General features: G+C 42.3%; 1 protein-coding gene across 8 annotated transcripts in view; it reads right to left on the reverse strand.

Annotated features, from left to right (window-relative positions):
- cadps2 (Ca++-dependent secretion activator 2) overlaps window positions 1-21,086 on the reverse strand; it is a 221,702-nt gene that overhangs the window by 81,345 nt on the left and 119,271 nt on the right. For all 8 annotated transcript variants that reach the window (XR_008564370.2, XR_008564369.2, XM_054746515.2 and 5 more), the window contains exon 13: window positions 13,934-14,121. Coding sequence is in view for 6 of the 8 variants with exons in the window: in XM_054746515.2 (XP_054602490.1) it covers window positions 13,934-14,121 (188 nt within the window). In the remaining 2 variants the exon portion in view is untranslated. The remainder of the gene's footprint in view (window positions 1-13,933; window positions 14,122-21,086) is intronic.

A 21,086-nucleotide genomic window follows, 5' to 3' on the forward strand; every position in this document is an offset into this window, starting at 1 on the left:
ACAATTATAACACCTATAGGGTGTGTTGTGATTTAAATACAGCAAAATGAATCTACTTGATGAGTTAATGATGATTTTACTTCCAGTCGTGTCACATAGTAATATCAGTATGTTAACAATTACAGTTATATTATACTTGTACCACGATAGTAAGTGAAATAGTCCCTTATAAGTCTCTCAGGAAAATATGTATGACAGAAGAAGTTAACAGCTCCTACTTTCGCCTGGTCTCTGATTGGTCCAACACAGACCTTAAAAGTTAGAAACACACTCTATTCTAAAAGTTTCAGCCAAAATGCTAATGGAACAGCTGTTGTGGGATCAAGCCAGATGGTACAACAGAACACTTTTAGTGGCAGAAAACCACCCTTCTCAGAACCAAACAACCATTATTTGTTTTAACCTGCAACAACTTCATCAGACGCTAACCAACCCGTCAGCCTACAGCAGAAGCAAACCAAGAGATACCAGAGAGTATCCTCAGACCAGTTGAGCTGTATTCAAGGGACCTTTGACCTTTGAATACCCCAGAAGACCAACATTTGAGACTGAGGGGACTCAACCACTCCTCAGTCTCGTTGAGACCAACTTTTCTTTGCCAGTTGGATCTCCCAGGAGCTCTCATCACTGGTATAGTAGGCTCTGCATCCTGGCGTTGGATGGGAAATGATTAATTGATAACTAATGGAATGTCACTAAATTCAGCCAGATTATTTTTGTAATCCCAGACTTCACATCTTTCCTAAAACACCACACATCCACCTGAAATGGTTTTCCAACAGTCTTGAAGAACTACCTCTTGAAGTTCATCAAGAGAATGCCAAGAGTGTGCAAAGAAGTAATCAGAGCAAAGGGTGGCTTTTTGTGTTTGAAGAAAATAGCACAAATATATATATATATGTTAAATGCATAACTTACTTGTGTTCATATTCCTTGTTTTGATGACTTCAGTGAGAATCAACCAATGTAAATGTTCATGCGGGTACGTGGGTTGCCACCACGACTGGCACCGGCCACCTTGTGACCACAGCTAGCAACAGCCGCCTTAACAATTGCAGAGTGGAACAAGGCCCACTCGGAGTCAATGTCCCCCACTGCTCTCGGGACGCGGTCAAAGCTCTGCCGGAGGTGGGAGTTGAAGACCGTGTTAACAGGTTCTTCTGCCAGATGTTCCCAGCAGACCTTCACTATGCATTTGGGTCTGCCAGGTCTACGCAGCATCTTCCCCTGCCATCTGATCCAACTCACCACCAGGTGGTGATCAGTTCACTCGGGTGTCCAAAACATACGGCCGCAGGTCAGATGATACGACTACAAAGTCTATCATCGACCTGCAACCTAGGCTGCCCTGGTACCAAGTGTACCGATGGGCATCCTTATGTTCGAACATGGTGTTCGTTATGGCCAAACTGCGGCTTGCACAGAAGTCCAATAACGAGACATCACTCGAGTTCAGATCAGGCGGGCCTTTCGTCCAAATCACACCCCTCCAGGTCATGCTGTCATTGCCCATGTGAGCACTGAAGTCCCCCAGCAGGACAATGGAGTCCCCTGATGGAGCACTATCTAGCACTCATCCCAGGGACTCCAAAAAGGGTGGGTACTCTGAACTGATATTTGGCCCATAAGCACAAACAACAGTCAGGACCCGTTCCCCGACCCGAAGGCACAAGGAAGCTACCCTCTCGTCCCCCGGGGTAAACCCCAACACACAGGCAGTGAGTCTTGGGGCTAACAAAAAGCCAATCTCAGCCCTCCGCCTCTCACACGGAAAAACTCCAGCAAAGGAGAGTGTCCAACCCCTCTCAAGGGCTTGGGTTCCAGAGCCAATGCTATGTGTCGAGGTGAGTCCGACTATATCTAGCCGGTACCGCTCAACCTCCGCCACAAGCTCCTGCACCTTCCCCGCCAGCGAGGTGACGTTCCATGTCCCAAAAACCAGTTTCCTTGTCCGGGGATCGGACCGCCAAGGCTCCCGCCTCAGTCTGCCACCCGATCCACACTGCACCGGACCCTTCATGTTCCTCCTGCGGGTGGTGGGTCCACAGTTGGATGAGCCCATGTATCCGGTTCGGGCTGGGCCCGGCCGGGCCCCATGGGTGAAAGCCCGGCCACCAGGCGCTTGCTCACGGGCCCCAACCCCAGGCCTGGCTCCAGGGTGGGACCATGGTAACCCTCCGGGCTTGGTACTCCGACTCCTTGATAGTTCAACCATGAAAGATCCTCTGAACCTTCTTTTGTCTCACCCTTCACCTAAGACCAATTTGTCACCAGGGGCACAAAGTGCCCCAGACAACATAGCTCCTAGGATCATTAGGGCGCTCAAACTCCTCCACCACGATAAGGTGACGGTTCAATAAATGTGTTATACATTATCATTACATGTTATGTCATAAATGTGTTATATATTATTGCGTTTTATATGTCATTAATGTGTTATATATTAATTATTTAATTTTATTTTGCCTTTATTTAACCAGGTTGGTCCCATTGAGATACAAGATCTCCTTTGCAAGGGAGACCTGGCCAAGACAAACAGAGCAGCAGCACAATTTACAACATTAATACATTCACATTTAAATACATTTCCACAAAAACTCAATTAAAACATGAACACACTGATAGTCTGGATTCCAATAACCTAATCAGAGTCTTAAATCCACTCAAGGAAACCAAATCCTTGATTTTTAGATCTTTCTGTAGTGAATTCCATGTAGATGGAGTAGCAAAGCTAAAAGTCGTCTTTCCCAGCTCTGTGCGAACCTTAGGAACAACAAATTGCAAAAGTTCACTTGAGCGGAGGCTAAGCTGATTCTGCTTTCTTGATAAAAGACATGATAAATAAAAAAGGCAAATATCCACATACAGCTTTATAAATAAAAACATACCAATGAATGAGTCGATGTACCCGCAATGAAGACCAATTCACTTTTGAATATAACAAACAATGATGGGTAAGAGGCCGACAGTTCGTTATAAAGCGCAAGGCACTATGATACACACTGTCCAACATGCTCAAACAGTGCACAGGGGCATTCATGTACAAGATGTCTCCATAGTCTATTACAGACATAAATGTTGATTCTACTAACCTCTTTTTTACTGTAAAAGAAAAGCAAGATTTATTTCTGTAATAAAATCCTAATAAAAATCTCAACTTTTTTGTGAAATACTGGATATGAAGCTTAAAAGATAACTTATCAATTAAGAAACCCAGATATTTAGAACTAGAAACTAGTTCAATCTGATGACCTAGACCAGTAGAAATTGACCTATTCTCAGTTTTTCTTTTTGACTGAGAGAAAAACATAGGTTTAGTTTTATCAGCATTTAGTACAAGCCACAAATGGCACAATTGTTCTTGCACTTGATCAAATGCTGATTGAAGACCATGAAATGCCTTTGTAGAGTTTGGGGCAGAACAGTAAATAACTATCATCTGCATTTTTGCAAGAATTGATCCCTGTGGGACTCCCTTATACAGCTGAAGTTCCTCAGAAACAGCACCATCTAGCTGTACAACTTGGGTCCTGTTTGATAAGTACTTTTTAAACCATCCTACAGCCTGGTTAGAAAAGCCAATTTCTACAAGTCGATCAATCAAGATGGAATAGTCAACAGTATCAAATGCTTTTGTAAAATCAATAAAAAGTGCAAGACAGCATTGCTTATTGTCAAGAGCTTCAGTAAAATCATTCAAACCTTTCATGGTTGCTGTGGTGGCACTATGTTTCTTTCTGAACCCTGACTGAGATTCAGATAGTATAGAGTTTGATGTAAGGAAAATCTTTACTTGATCATTGGCTAGAGATTCAAGTATCTTAGCCACTACAGAGAGCGTTGAAATAGGCCTATAATTATTTAAGTTACTTGGGTCTCCACCTTTAAAAAGTGGCAGAACAAATGCAGATTTCCAATCTTTAGGTATTTTATTTGTTTTCAAAGTAAGATTAAAAATGCAACACAGGGGTCTAACATCCCACCACCATGATGTGCTGATCTTTAGATATTTCAACATCAATGGCTAGAAATTCCAGTTCTTTGCTCACAGATTTTAATAAAATTACATTAGCTGTAAAACAGTGCTTGACATACATGGCCACCCCTCCACCTTTTTTCTCTCGATCCGCACAAAAACATTATAGCCATCAATATTGATGTCATTGTCTTTGATAGATTATTTTAGCCATGATTCTGATACCACTAAGATATCTGCACTTGTTGAGTTTATCCATATTGAGAACATATCATTTAGGGAGAAGACTTCTCACATTAACATGAATAATACCAAGACCAGATCTTGGTATTATCATTACATTTTATGTCATAAATGTGTTATATATTATCATTACGTGTTACGTCATCAATGTGTTATCCCTTCCACTGTTCTTATGAGTGACCCCGCGATGAAAGTTGACCATTGGGTACTTGTGGCAGGGGTGAGGAGTGAGCACCACCTCACCCCTGCCACATGGACCTCAAGAGATAAACCATCAATCCTGCTCAATGGTCAACTTTCCTCGCGACGTCACCCATAAAGACAGTGGGAGGGATAAATGTGTTATATATTAACATTACGTGTTATGTCATACATTTTTTATAAATTATCATTACATTTCATATGTCGTAAATGTGTTATATGATATCATATGTGTATTATAAGTCATAATTGTGTAAAATATGTCATACATGTTTTATATATTATCATTTCGTGTTATATGTCATATTATCATTACATTTTATATGTCATAAATGTGTTATATGTTATCATATGTGTTTTATAAGTCATAATTGTGTTATATATGTAATACATATTATATATTATCATTACGGGTTATATGTCATAAATGTGTTATATATTATCATTACGTGTTTTATAAGTCATAATTGTGTTATATATGTAATACATATTATATATTATCATTACGTGTTATATATCATAAATGTGTTACATATTATCATTACGTGTTATATGTCGTAAATGTGTTATATGTTATCATATGTGTTTTATAAGTCATAATTGTGTTATATATGTAATACATATTATATATTATCATTACGTGTTATATGTCATAAATGTGTTATATATTATCATTACGTGCTATATATGCCATGAATGTGTTGAATATTATCATATGTGCTTTATATGTCATAATTGTGTTATATATTATATGTGTTATATATGTGATAAATGTATTATTTATTGTCATATATGTTATATATGTCATACATGTGCTCTATATTATCAAATGTGTTAGATATGTCATACATGTATTGTTTATCATATGTGTTGTATATGTCTTAGATGTGTTATGTATGATATGTCATGATGTCAAATGTTTATTATTTTAACATTTTCTTCGACATGAAGCACTATGCAACAAAAACACATTTTAAATGACAAAAACAAACACTGCAAGTAAAACATTAACTTTGAACTATTAGAGCCTTTGGATATATTTTCCCTTTGCATTTTCTACCTCTTAATTGTCACTGTTAGTTAAAATGTGTCCAAATCTTTCTGCCTGTCTTGCTTTCACTAATTTCCTCATCTTTCTGTAGGGCTGTCTGTTTTTCTTTTCTCCTCTTCCACAGATCTGTCCCCACCGATATTTAGAGGTCCCACCAGTTAATGTAATAACTGTCCTAGGCATTTTGTGCGTGCCACTCCTCTCCCTGCTGTTACAGCCATTGGAGGTGTGCTGCTCTGAGATCAGTTTTGTTCTCAACACATCACTAACCTGATGCCACACTCTAATCATCTAATTAACTGAAAACACATGCAAAAGCCTTCAAACTGTCTCTCAGCCTACTGCTGTTGGCTACACAATCATGGGAAGACTGCTGAGTTGACAGTTGTCCAAAAGACGATCATTGACACCTTGCACAAGGAGGGCAAGCCACAAAATATCATTGGTAGAGAGGTTGGCTGTTCACAGAGCTGTGTCCAAGCACATTAATAGAGGTGAAGCAAAGGACAAGATGTGGTAGAATAGAGTGCAAAAGCAATAGTGGTAACCACACCCTGGAGAGGATTGTGGGGGAGATTCACTAAGAGTGGACTGCAGCTGGTGCTTCAAGAACCACCACACAGAGATGTATGAAAGACATGGGTTTCAGCTGTCACATTTCTTGGGTCAAATCACTCTTTAATAGCATCAGAAGCATCTCACCAGGGCTAAAGAACTGGACTGCTGCTGAGTGGTCCAAAGTTATGTTCTCTGATGAAAATGAATTTTGCTTTTCCTTTGGAATCAAGGACCCGGAGTCTGGAGGAAGAGATGAAAGGCACATAATCCACCTTGCTTGAGTTGAGGGTCAGTGTAAAGTTTCCACAGTCAGTGATGTCATGTCCTGATGTTGGTCCATCGTGTTTTCTGAGGTCCAAGGCCAACACAGCCGACTACCAGGAAGTTTTAGAACACTTCCTGCTGCTGACCAACTTCATGGAGATGCAGATTTCATTTTCCACCAGGACGTGACACCTGCACACAATGCCAAAGCTACCAGTACCTGGTTTAAGGAACATGCTACCCCTGTCCTTGATTGGCCAGCAAACTCGTCTGACCCCATGCCCATAGAAAAGCTATGGGGTATTGTGAACAGGAAGATGCAATACACCATACCTAACAATTCAGAAGAGCTGACGGCCCCAATCACAGCAACATGGGCTCTTTTAACCCTTCCACTGTCTTCATGGGTGACACCGCGAGGAAAGTTGACCATTGAGCAGGATTGATGGTTTATCCCTTGAGGTCCATGTGGCAGGGGTGAGGACCCATGAAGACAGTGGGAGGGTTAACCCCGGCTTTCCACGGGAGCCGTCAGCAGCACGTTACTGCAGCAGCACGTCATAGCTGCTGATAGGAACCGCTGTGGTCAACAGAACCTTTTCCACTGGAGCCGTCGGCAGCCGTCAGCAGCGCGAGTCGGCCGCATCTCAGGAGCAGCATGTCGCGGCCTTTACGCGCCGGTTCTATTTTCCACGCGCGACGCCTCTGAAACGGGTCAAGTTCGACATTTTTGGGGAAGGAAAGACAGGAAATTGAACGCAGAAACGGAGCGAAGCTCCCGAGATTTTCAGAATAAAGAAACGTACTGCCTTCCGGTTGCTTTACTTTTAAAAAAGGTTACTAACTGTGCGTCCCCGTGAGAACTTATCACCTAGCTAGCGGTCTCCTTTGTTTTTCAGGTCCGTGTTGGCGATTATAAAACGGACAGAACATAAAACACAAACATTTTGGAGCCATGTTGTAATTTTCTCCTGCTTGTTGTTGTGTTTACTGACGAAGTCACTCGTGTGACTTCGTGCTCTGTCGGTGACAGCTGCTCCCCTGCTGCTTCGCATCTCGTGGCAAGGGCCAAGCAGCAGCTTACGCGAGCAAGACGTGCTGCTGCAGTAACGTGCTGCTGACGGCTCCTGTAGAAACCCGGGGTAACACCTGAGCAGTGTGCCACAGGCTAATGGACTCCATGCTATGGCTATATACATATATATATATATATGTATACATATATATATATATATATATATATATACATATATATATATATATATATATATATATATATATATATATATATATATATATATATACTACAACTACTTCTTGGTAACACGGGTGCAGCCATAATTACATTTGGGATCTCAGGGTCCTCTGAAATCTAAGAGCTTGCAGCTTGGAATTCTGAGTTTATTGCGTCTCGAAAAACGAGTTCTGAGGACAACTGGAACACATCATTTTTGCTGAGCTCCAGCACCAGCAGTCATCTGCTATCTGGTAACAACACAGTCTCAACTCAACTTTATTTGTATAGCACCGAACAGACATAATATATGTGCAACCAAGGCACTTTACAGGGACAGTAAACACATAAAATACACATATAAAACGATAAAGCATCAATAAAAAACACAACAAATACCCTAAAACAGACATAAAAACACATAAGGACTGAGAGGAAAAAGCCAGGTTATAAAGGTAGGTTTTCAGCATTGTTATAAAAACTGCCATGGAGGAAGAAGCTCTTATGCAGTGGGGAAGCTCATTCCAGAGCTTTGGGCCTGCTACCACGAAAGCCCTGTCCCCACGCGTCTTCAGATGTGATCATGGGACCGAGAGCTGCATGAGGCTCTCCAAGCGGAGTGCTCGAGCTGGGGCTTATGGCTGAAGTAACATAGTCAGATAAGACAGCATCAGTCCATTCAATGTTTTAAAAACCAGTAAAAGGATCTTAAAACGAATTCAAAATGCAAAAGGCAGCCAATGCAACACTGCCAGGATTGGGGTGATGCGATCTTATTTTTGCTTGCCTTCTAAAAATCTGGCAGCAGCGCACTGCACAAGTTGCAACCTGGCTAGAGTACCCTGACACATTTCTCAAGCACCTTGCTTAAGAAAGGGAGCTTAGAGATTGGTCTTTAGTTAGCTGGTGGAGAAACATCCAACCCAAAAAAATATATTTAGTGAACAAAATTAAAACGGTCTCCAACTAAAGTTTCCTTACCAATGTAAAAACATCGTGTGTTCATCAGAGCTTTCTGCCACCAACAGTACAATAACCATTTAGAATTGGGTGTTCTTTAATTCACAGGGCTTGTCCAGGGTCTAGTTCTTAGTCTGTCTCTTGTTGAGTTTGCCATCATAGAGTGAAAATGTATCCAGAATTTATATGTTTCCGAGACCATGGGCTTGAGTCGGAAAATGGTAGAATGCCTTTTCCAGGTCTGGGATGAGGTCCTGCTCCAAGTGGAGGAGTTTAAGTATCTTGGGGTCTTGTTCATGAGTGAGGGAAAGCTGGAGCGTGAGATCGATAGATCGATACTGCGTCTGCAGTGATGCGGGCGTTGTACCGGTCTGTCATTGTGAAAGGAGAGCTGGGCCTCACCAATGGTCATGAGCTTTGGGTAGCAACCAAACGAATGAGATCGCGGATACAAGCAGCCAAAATGAGTTTCTCTGCAGGGTGGTTGGTCTCACCCTTAGAGATAGGGTGAGGAACTCGGTCATCCAGGAGGGGCTCGGAGTAGATCTGCTGCTTCTCCGCATCAAAAGGAGCCAGTTGAGGTGGCTCTGGCATCTGGTTAGGATGCCTTCTAGACGCCTCCCAGTTGAGGTTTTCCAGGCACGTTCAACTGGGAAGAGACCCAAAGGAAGATCCAGGACACGCTGGAGGGACTATGTTTCTCAGCTGGCCAGGGAACGCCTTCGGATTCCCCTGGAGGAGCTGTCCCAAATGGCTGGGGAGAGGGAAGCTTAGGCTGCTGCCCCCACGAAACAGACTCTGGATAAGTGGAAGTGAATGGAAGGATAGATGCTGTTTTCTTATATTTGACTTGTAATTTTGTGCCACGACAGTTCAAATCAACCACAGTTAAACTTTTTATGAATTTGACTGTTTTTCATGTAATTTAACAAAAACAAATGAATTTTCCTTTACAATAACTGTTCCTAAAGTAATGAAGAAAAGGAATTGCTGGGTTCTTCACTTGTGTTTTAAATCCTTTCCAACAAGATGTTTCTGAAATGTTTCAAAAACCAGACACTTGTCCCATCCATGTTAGTGAACGAACTATTTCAGCAGATTTATTTGTGTTATCTTTATACAGCTTTTACAAAGGCGGCTCAGAAAAATCTGTAGTTCCTAAAATCCATCCAGTGGTTTAGAAAAGGATTTTTTTTTCTCTGCTGACCACAAAGAGCTATGAAACAATACGTGAAACTCAAATTTCCTCACAAATGGTGCTCATGGTTTCCACTTCCTGTGAGTCAAACAACAGCAGAAAACAAATCTCACAGTTAAATCTGACACAGAGTGAGCTGGGAGCAAAGTGAACGGAGCTCAGAGAAAGAGTGTGGTTCTGTCAAAATAGGGTGGTGAGAGCAGGGAGCGAGCCCAGTGCCTCAGACACACCGCTGCTGCTGAACAAGCCCATCATGCTGCAGGCAGGGCTGCTGTCAGAGCTGGGGTGGGGGGGGTAGTGTGTTTATTGCCCGCATGTAAATGATAGGCAGTACATCCGTCTGTGAGCTCTAACAAACCCTCTGGCTGTTTGGTGCTGATGAGAGCTGACAGGAGGTGTTCTGGGAGGAGCGGTGGGGCAGAGCTCTGAGTTTGGATGCTACTTAACCCTGAGAGGTGAGGAAAGGAAACAAGGCTGAGTGGCATGTGATTGTCTGTGTCACATCTCCACTCCTCATCTCTGTCCATTGAGCTGCAGGGCTGTGGGAGGTAAAAGCTCGTGTCACATTGTGAGCTGGTGTGGTCAGGAAGGACGAGATGGGACCTGACAGGTGAGAGGGAGGCAAGCGCCCTCCTCTTGGCTCTGGTAATGCTCCTTTAACCTCCATCCAGGATCAAACACTGTCACATCATCAAAGGAGAAGTCCTTCCACCTGCTCTGGCGGTCGGTCCATCCTAAATGTCTCATCTTCAACTAAACAAACAGTAGTGGCTGGGGTCCTTGTTCCACTCCTTTCAGACATAGAAACCCGTTGAAGGTGCCAAGCCTTAACACTAATAGTAGGGATGTAAGAGGAAACTAATACTCTGAAATATGGCAATATTTCGTGTTATGATGCTGAATCAATATTTTAAGGAACACTGAAGTTTTGGCTTGCTTTTAGCACCCCCAGTGTTCATTTAAATTAATGGTTGTAACCGAAACTGCTGTACTCTCCTCCTCTTGGCCATTTGTGTTTAAAGGTCTTAATGTAAGTGCTGAAATGTCTCCTCAGCCTTCATTAGTTTGTACAGGAGTTGTTCACTAAATCAAACTAATCAGCTGTGTTCACCATCTAAAACATGTAGGACACATGCTGGAAGCAGACCCCAGCGCTAGCATGTCAGCTAGCCACGTTACTGTTGACAACAGAGTTCATGGTAAATAAAATGACCAAGAGCCTGAGAGGAGGAATCATGTGACCACAAGAAAAGGTTGTAGAGTGTCAGCAAATCCAAATGCAGATTATTTTAGTTTCATCAGATAAATATTTTCTTTGTCTCTTCTGCGGCTCCACCACGATGAACCCATTACATTAGTAGTCGACTAATCGTGTCATGCATAACTGTGTAGCTTATTGCAGCAGGACGCTCTAATATACCCATCATTAGCTTCTAGTTTGGGGTGTGATCAGTTATGTGCTATCTAATATTAAAGACAACATAATAGCTTATCAAACAGCCTTTAATTAACTTTGAAGCCTGTTAATACAAACGCTGCTGTCAAACTGAGGTAGGCACCTAAACCAAAAATAAATTGTACACAAAAATGACAAATGTATCCAGCTAAAATAGTGATTTTTGTCTCAGCAACAAAACAGTCTGTTGAAGAGGAGGAATGTGTTTTTTTTATCACTGTAACGTAGCGAGATAAAATAAATCCTAATGTTAAAGCAAATATGTGATGAAATGACCATCACTACTGTTGTTGCTACACCTATGAATACAAGCAACTCTTTGTTAGCGCCTACAAAGAGGTAATTAGTATACAGAGGTGACTCTTCGTTTACCGCCACGATGGGCTTCCTTTCAAGGTTAGGGTCGCCGATGTGCTCCCATGAAGGAGAGTTTCATTTAGCAGATTTTACACTGTATGTGCTTCTCTTGTCTTTGTAAAATGCTGCCAAACGTTTGAGCTACGTTGCCGGCTCACCTTGGTGTCTCTGGTGATTCTGATTATAAATCCAATCCAGATGACCACTACTGCACATGTGCCTCGAGCTGAAAGGCAGAAAGCAGCCACCAAAGGTGCCGCAGCAGGCGATGAAGAAAAGCTCAGAATAAACGCTGTGTGGAAGCATATTTTATTTATTTATTTACCTATACTTTGAGGATTAACCACTTCAGATGAAGGATCTCGTTTGCAAGTGCATTCCTCTACCACCTTTATTCAGATGGAGCTATGAGATCCCAAGATACCACTGGCTGTGTCTGTCCTGAGTTTCCACTTAAATTGAGTCTTGAAACTTAGAAATATTGTCTGGCTTTTAGTATCACGATATATCGTCTCTCCTGTGTTGTGATTTATATCGTATTGCCACATTCTTGCCAATAGACATCCCTACTTAAAGATATAAAACAACATCTAGATTGAATATTGTGATTAATCAATAGAATCCATAGTTTTTCCATGCCAACATTGCTTTAGTATCATAAATAACGAAGAGGTGAAACTTCAATTCCAGAACACAATGTTAGCTCCATGCTACCTCCAGGACACAATGTTAGCTCCAGGACACAATGTTAGCTCCATGCTATCTCCAGGACACTCCAGGACACAATGTTAGCTCCACGATACCTCCAGGACATGATGTTAGCTCCATGCTACCTCCAGGGCACAATGTTAGCCCCATGCTACCTCCAGGACACAATGTTAGCTCCATGCTACCTCCAAGACACAATGTTAGCTCCATGCTACCTCCAAGACACAATATTAGCTCCATGCTACCTCCAGGACACAATGTTAGCTCCATGCTACCTCCAGGACACAATGTTAGCTCCATGCTACCTCCAGGACACAATATTAGCTCCATGCTACCTCCAGGACAGAATGTTAGCTCCATGCTACCTCCAGGCTGCAGCCCATGATGGGAAGTGAGCTGTTTAGATACAACCATACAAAATAGATCCCAGTGAATGATCTGTGTATGAAACAGATGGATCATTTGAAAACATTCCCACCAAAATTAAATGAAATCCAACTTTTCCCCCAGGTGAAGCACAATAAACGGTGATGCTTGCATTCGTGAAGCTCTCTGGTTGCTCATTCTGTTTCTCTGTGAAACAAATCCCACGAGGAAAGTTGGAGTACTGCGCTGAAGTTTGTCAGTTTTTTTCCGAGGCTGCCAGCCTTCCTAAACCTCTTCTCTGCATCCTCACCCACACAAGCTGGCCCTGCATGAACATTTATTTAAATTAAAACTCCAACTGACAAAAAGCTAGTTCCAATAATCCCTCCCACCCTTTGCTGGTTAATATCTGACCATTAAACTTTCTAACTGGCTAAATGAGACAACACAGAGTGGAAGCACAAACACCAGTAATTACTATTCAGGGACTTGAGGCGGGCTGCTGGGAGTGAAGTGGGGAATTCACATGCTGGAATGATGTGGGTGTTAGAAAAAGATCATTGCTGCTCATAACTGGGAAGTTTTCTGATCAGCGTGACTTCAATCAAAGCTTAAAAGATTCTCTACATGGAAATGATTCAGATCACAGATGAAACCATTACTAAAATTCACTTTAATGTTGACAAAACTAAAACACCACAGAAGAAGAAGTCTGGGAGGGTCGACAAAAGCCTGACGTTTCCAGCATTCAAATAAAAGTAAATCAGTTTTCACACAACACAAATCTGAACCTTTCCAAGAGCCCGACACAATCATCCTTTACTTTTTGTAATTCCACGCAGAGACAGACAATAAAAATGCTCTTTCTCTTTTAAGTTTTAAATACTTGAGCTGTTCAATATTTTAAAGTTACCATTTACTTAGAGTGAAACAATGGTGAAATCACATAACATAAAACTCAGAAAAGTTCAAACAAAGGCCTTATCCACGTCGGAACGGTTCTGTATCCATTATTATTCATATTTACATTCTTAATATCTCATTTTCACTTGTGTTTTTACGCACGTGTACATTCCCTCGTTTTTCCATAGATTTCCTTTACGGTCACATTTTAATTGTGTTTCTATGGTCGTGCTTTTCTGTTCAGAGGAACTTCACAGCTCTCATTTCTGGACTGTTGTGTCCGACGCTGCAGAAGTGAGACAGAGATTGTGATCCCTAACACACTACTTGCCAACAAAAACAGCTAACATTATGTGAGGAAAAGCTTTGTTGCCAGGACTGTTGTGTCTGAGTCTGCAGAGCCACAACTCTGTAGATATGCAGTGATTTTCTATTAACCTTTCTTTTCTGGTGCATACCTGTTTCCGTGTACGTGAGAGGCGCAGAAGGCGTAGCTGTAGTGTAGCAGCATGGGATCCACTAGAACATTGTTGTCTGCGTAGTCCATCAGGTCCTTCAGGTAGCTCAGGTGGCGGTGGCAGCCCCGAACACCGTACCGAGAGCAGTACTCGTCCAGAACAAACACCTGGCCCGGACTAAACCAACCCTGAAAATAAAAACAAAAGAGCAGCAGGTATGAACAACCCAAACCTGCTGTAATGGTGCGTCTCTCGTAGACATTCTAAGCTCTAATAAAAATAATTTGACATGATTTAGATTTCTCTTGTGTAAAAACCCTGGACAGTTTATCACAGCGTTAACTCATTTGCTGTCATTGACAACGGAAGTCGTGGGGCGGACTTGTGAACGAGCTCACACACCTTTAGAGTAAACATCACACCTCTAAGGTTGATCTTCATCTGTGTGTGTCACCCATCACGATCATGAAGCAGCATGAGTTAGGAGATCGCTTTGGAACGTCGCTATGCCTAAAGCGAGGCGTGAACTGGAAAAGCTTCTGTAGCTCACACTTCGACAGAACTGTCACACGGAAAAAGCTAGAAACACTCAGATTCTTCCTGATGTAAGAAGTGAGTCTACTCTCTTGGTAGTTTTGGTGTTTACATGATCATAGAGCACCATATTCCGTAACTCTTCAAAAAACAGTGAAAATGCTCAAAAATACTGGTAGTCGGGGGTTTTCTGATCAGATAACAGCTGGAAGTGAATGAGTTAATAACGAGGGACGCACCCAAATTAAAATTTTGGACAAAACCGAAAACGAAAAATGAGGAAAACAAGGCTGAAAACTGAAAGAAATTGTTACATCAATAATTAGAACCATAGCATTAGAAGGACTTAAGAATTAGCCTAAATTGCAATATTGCATTTAATGAGCCAAATATCATGAAGTTATTATTTAATACCAGAAGATGGTGCAGATGTGTAACTTCAATCTGAGTCTCCTCCGGAGGCTCCCGAATGAGGGGAGGAGGAGAGGTGACAGGCGGAGCACACCGGATATCGTTATAAATTAGAGAGTAGAAAATCACAACACTGACAGGTCTGTTCGTTGTTGACAAAGATCTTTGTCTGGTAACATCTGACTGCTTCCGAAGAGGAATACCCGCCCTCTGATGAAGATATTCACTTGTCCCGTGAGAAAGAAAGTGTAGCAAGAGAGAGTGTGTGCTTCATGAGAGTAAACAGGCTTCACACACGTGATCCAAAGTTTATTTCACCGTGTTCACGGAGGGTGTAGAAAGGATGGTAACAACACCGTTAATAGTGACAGACGTAGCGGGAATGTAAAAGATAAAAACTGGGCAGATGTAACACTGAAAGTAAAGCGTGCGTCACTTATTTTACATGGATCCTCCAGCAATCGTAATAAAACAGCTTTAGTAAAGAAGAAAAACTTTACTATTGGGATCAGTACCAATGTTCCATTTCTGTGAAGCAAAGAGCTAGCCTAGTGAACTAGACCATATTCTTGCTTTGCAAAGTTTGGTCTAGGCACGCTCCATTGGAACCTCTGCAGCTCCTACCAGGACTCTGGCTAGCCAATCACAACTCTCTAGAGGGGTTTTAAACACTTAAAGAGCTGTGATTGGTCCATAATGGTGGGCCAATCATAGTGCTTTATCCACTTTGTGGGCCAATCAGGGCACTCTATATGCCTGGTGGGTGGGATGATGCAACAGAGTGAAACAAGAGTATGTCACATTCATTGTCCAGTGGAATCCGGAGATCATTTAAAAGACAACGGTAGAACCCGCCCCACAACCGAGAGCCGTCAATGGAGCGTGGCCAGACTAAATAATTCATTTATTTAGTCTGGCCACTCTAACAATAGGAACAGCAGCTCTGAGTTTTCATACACATTAACAAACATGAATCTAGTTTGGTTCAATAAAATGAACAAAATGGCTCAAAACATTTACAACAAATTTGGGGAGTTAGAAAAACAAAAGTTATCCCATCAATTATAAAAACATCTGCAAGAGGTACGCAACTGAAGCAAAAAGCCCAAAAGGTGTCAAACTGGAACAACGAGAGATGTTCATTAGTTCATTCATCTCACATGTAATCAGTAAATTAGGCATGAAACTTTCAATGTTAATTAAGGATCCACATAGAAGGAATAACAAATTAGCACCTCCACTGTTCTGCCACACACACACACACACACACACACACACACACACACACACACACACACACACACACACACACACACACACACACACACACACACACACACACACACACACACACACACACACACACACACACACACGCACGCACGCACGCACGCACGCACACACACACACACACACACACACTGCCCAACACTTTTGTAGTCCAGGTGATGGTTGGCAAAGCAGAAGAACATGCATGCGGGAGACGGTTAACATTTCTGAATCATTGGGCTCTGGAACATCTTAGGTGTGTTCTTGCTGTGTCTTTCTAAATCCATGCTTTTGTTCTTTTTTAAACACAGAAACAGGGCAGCCAAACCCGCAGATAAACGGAGAAGGAAGTGACGCGCCACCATCAGCGTCAGCCTGAAGAAGCCGGCAGCCGTCGGCGAAACTGTAGCTACAAACAGGTAAACAAAACTGTTTCTGTGTTTAAAAAAGAACGAAAGCATGGATTGGGCTCTGGGTTATTTACTGGACTGACCACCATTTGAGCTCCTTCTTTAAATCTGAGACGTGAAAAGATAATCAGATATCATAACTTAAGTTTGCATTCTTGTCTTATAACTTTTTCATCATCACTGGCCATTTATTATGTAATTATACAACAATATAACACAGGTAGTACCTAGATCCTCCATCAGAGGGCAGCAGACAAGCAGGTTTTTGAGGAAAGTACTAATCCTAATGCACAAAACATGGAAAAACACCAGCTAGACACAATAGATCCAGAACGTATCATCTTACCTTCTCTGCTGTAATTACCAACATAACACACCGACACTATGAAACTGTAAAACAATTCAGTTTGTTAGCAAACATGGTCTGGTGGTTTATGGTTTATTAACTTCAAAATCACAGCAGCTCAGTGCCACCAACAGTCTGGAAAACCCAGCGAACAACAAGAACATCCTCTGACTCGGTACCCCTCTCTCTCAGCTCGCAGCGCACATGTGCGCAAGCGCAAGCACCTACACGCACACACACACGTGCGAGTGCATACACACACACACACACACACACACACACACACACACACACACACACACACACACACACACACACACACACACAGCCCACCCTGGTCCACATGGAGGGGTAAATGAAGATGGGGGAGGGGCGGTCAGAGGGCAGTTAGTTGGATGGATCAGGATCCAATAATTAAGTTTACAATGATTAATTGTAATTTATTACGTTCACAATGATTGTATGCAGTTATTCCAGGATTTGAAGTTTCAGAAGCGATCAGAATATCCCCTTTTTTTTTTTTACCAAAACACTTAATTGCCATGGACATGAAGAGCATTGCAAGCGAAAAGGCCAAGAACGTTCCATTAAACCATCACAGACCTTTAAAGAGCAAGTCACCACCTACCAGATTCTTACTCAACTCCCACTTCCTGTTTGAAAAATGCAACAAATGCTGTTGCCTAGCAGACCGAGAGGGCAGAGCCTCTAACAAATACACACACTCATGACATTGTAACATCATAATGTACCATCTAACATCATAGTGTACCTCTTAGCCAATAGCGACGGCAGATTTAAATTCAAATACAGTGCTGAGTTTTTACCTGACGACGGTGCAACACTGACAGTTTTAGGCAGAATATTTAAATTTTAACTAAGATGCACTAAAGTGCCGAATTATTGACTACACGTGTCTGCAGCACGATCAGACACTCATTTATATAGTTTATCAGGAAAAAAAAAGTTGATTTGGAGTGACTTGCTCTTTAAAGAGGTCTTTGAAACTCATGCTAGGTCTATAAAATAACATACTGTGTGGTAATCTCTAGAGAAAAACTGTATTGTACAACAGAAGCATTATTTTACACATACAAACACTCCTAAAAACTTCTGCTTGTGTCTGACTTCTCTGGAGTTTTGGCCTGAACTCTCAGACTTTTTAACTTTGCTCTTGCGCTGCCGTTTCTCTACTGTCCTTCAGCCCGGCTTCGTGTAGCTGCTACAGGGTTTCTGCCTGACGTTTCAAGTTTTCTCTTATTAAAGAAAACTTTTCACCATCCTTTTGCTATTTGATAAACGAGAGAATGGGGAAACCGTGGCTCAACAACACTCTGGAAAAGTTTTATAACTATTCCTGCAAGTTAATAAAATAAAAACATAAACATAAAAAACCTTAAGTGAAATGATTTTTGTTTCCATAAATGTATTTATACTTTCACTGACACGTGCTTTTGTATCTGGGTTAACGGTTTCTGGCAGATTGCTCCTCTGCAGGTCTCCCCCATCTCCACCCACCCTCAAATGCAGTTCTCTAACTCCTTGTCATCTGCTTTAGTTTCTTTCTTCATTTTCTTCTACGTCTGTGGGCACGAGCTATTAATATCACACCACGGAGCGAGAGGAGGGCTTGTCGACGGGAGCGAAGCGACAAGATGTTCCTCTGTGACAAACAGATGGCACACTCCAGTCTTGGCGCTGACCGCTCAATTAGCAGCTAACGAGCAGACTGCCTCGTTAGGTTTCCATTAGCCGTGGCGACACGTCTGCGTGTCAGAGCACCAGCGTCTGCCACCACCCTCTGAGGAATGGCACGACCCACGAAAAGTCAAAGCTGCGTGGTAGCTCTGAAGTAGCCAACACCTCTGCCTGTCTCGTCCACTGACTTCCCATGGAAGCACAGACTAGGATGCTTCTGTTTTTGTTTGTTTTTCTGACAGGTGTGGGAGTTATCAATTCCGAGCAACCATAACTTGTGATGCATCCAACATTTTGAATAATTTTATATCAGCGTTTACTTGCTCCATGGGTACTTGCACCATGGGTACTTGCTCCATGGTTACATGCACCATGGGTACTTGCTCCATGGGTACTTGCACCATGGGTACTTGCTCCATGGGTACTTGCACCATGGGTACTTGCTCCATGGTTACATGCACCATGGGTACTTGCTCCATGGGTACTTGCACCATGGGTACTTGCTCCATGGGTACTTGCACCATAGGTACTTGCTCCATAGGTACTTGCACCATAGGTACTTGCACCATGGGTACTTGCACCATGGGTACTTGCACCATGGGTACTTGCACCGCTCAACGGAAACAAAACTAGTTAGTGACATGGACCCCGGAAGCGATCGAGTGTTTTACTGTGTTGGTACTAGTTCTCTACAAGGGGAATGGACCCGTTTACCACATCTGCGACGTTTCACCAAACAACTGTTGACTATACGTAGCAGAACCTCTGGTGGTTTTGGCTGCAGGATATTTAAGTTGCTAAAACAACACAATAAACAAGCTCAGTGTTAATCTTGTAAACAAAAACCCCAACGTCTTTAGTTCCACAAACTCCGACAGAAGGAGAAGGAAGACGTGAATGCGGACAAGCGGTATGCCAAGGGGACTTCGTTCCTGACCACCATGTTAAACAAGTCATTCTGTTAAGTCTTTTTTTCCCGAAACGTTTTTACTCCAAAGTGGGAGAGCATGTATAAAAGTGTCTTGCAATCTATTCTTCAGCAAATGAAACTAGAGCCTCTGCAGAAATTTAAATGGACTACATGCCAAGCCCACCCACTGGTAAAATACGCCGTATTGTGCATACGAAATAAATAATAACTTATGAAAAACTAAATTAATTTTCCACATTTGACAAAATATGAGATTCAGAGGAAATATGTGAGATGATTTGGAGAAATGATTCAACTCTGATCATGCTAACAAGCTGAAAGCTAGCCTGAGAGGGTCACAAAACTGAGATTTATGTAAATGATATTTTATAAACACCAGTGTTCATTTGACATGATATGATTAATGTGGCAGATATATCCTGATATTCCTTCGGGAAGGTCCCTCAGGCTGCACCGGAAACAGCTGCTGTTGGTGGCGCTGCACATGAATCAGAAAGAAGTTGGTAACATGAAACTGTTGATGACGTAACGCTTTATAAAAAGTGCTAATAGAGATCACTGAGATGTGTTTTATGAGTGGCAAAACCAGTCAGCCTAAGTCAAGGTTTTACTCTGACTGCTAAAAGGTCTGTTCGGCCTCGGTGGGAGGCTAGACAAGGATGAAAAGTGCATAGTCTAAATAAAAGCACAGAAAATGTTTTCAAATCTTCAGAAACAGAGTTCAGTTCAAATAAAGATGAAGACTGGACTTAATAACGTGTATTAGAGTTGACTATTGCGTGAAAACAACTATTACATACACGAACCAGCCCCTTTGGTCTGAGTCTCTTCACTGGAAGGATCTCATTACACACATTAACCCAACTCATGCAAGTAGCTCTTTTTTAAACAACTATGTTGAAAGACACACGCTGTAACCATGGGAACGGCATCATAAGAAAACCACTCATCAGGGAGGACGACCCAAGAAAAAAGCTTCAGTTTGAAAGGGAACATAATGGTGGGAAGAAGGTCGAGGTCCAAAGAGTCCAGAATGACTCTGTTCCAGAGCAATGTGGAGGCAGAGGAGTGATGCGCCCATCATGCCTAGAGCCTACTGTGGGGGCAGTCTATGATCTGGTGTTGCTACAGGGTATGGTCTAAGTTCAGCAACATAGTGAGTTCTGGGACTCTCCCATCATAGATACGAGGTCTGGGTGAATTAATAATGGTGAATGACATTTATTTTCCAACATGTTAGATAAAATAAAAATAACGTGTCGGTCGGTGATCTCTTCCAGAGGCAGCCAGCACAGCAGGGATATTCAAGTTTGGTCCTCGAGGGCCAGTATCCAGCACATGTTACTGGTTTCTCTGCTCCAACACACCAGATTCAGTGGTAGAGTCACCTGTGCAGCAGCTCCTCAGGCTCTGCAGAAGCCTGTTAATCACCTGCTGATTGAAATCAGGTGTGTGGAAGCAGGTTAAAACTGAAACGTGCTGATACCGAACCTTGAAGCCTGGAATTGAATAGCCCTGCTGTACAGGTTAGCAGCTACTGACACATGAAGAGCA

Source organism: Nothobranchius furzeri, chromosome 14, assembly GCF_043380555.1.
Source record: "Nothobranchius furzeri strain GRZ-AD chromosome 14, NfurGRZ-RIMD1, whole genome shotgun sequence".
Lineage (NCBI taxonomy): Eukaryota > Metazoa > Chordata > Actinopteri > Cyprinodontiformes > Nothobranchiidae > Nothobranchius > Nothobranchius furzeri.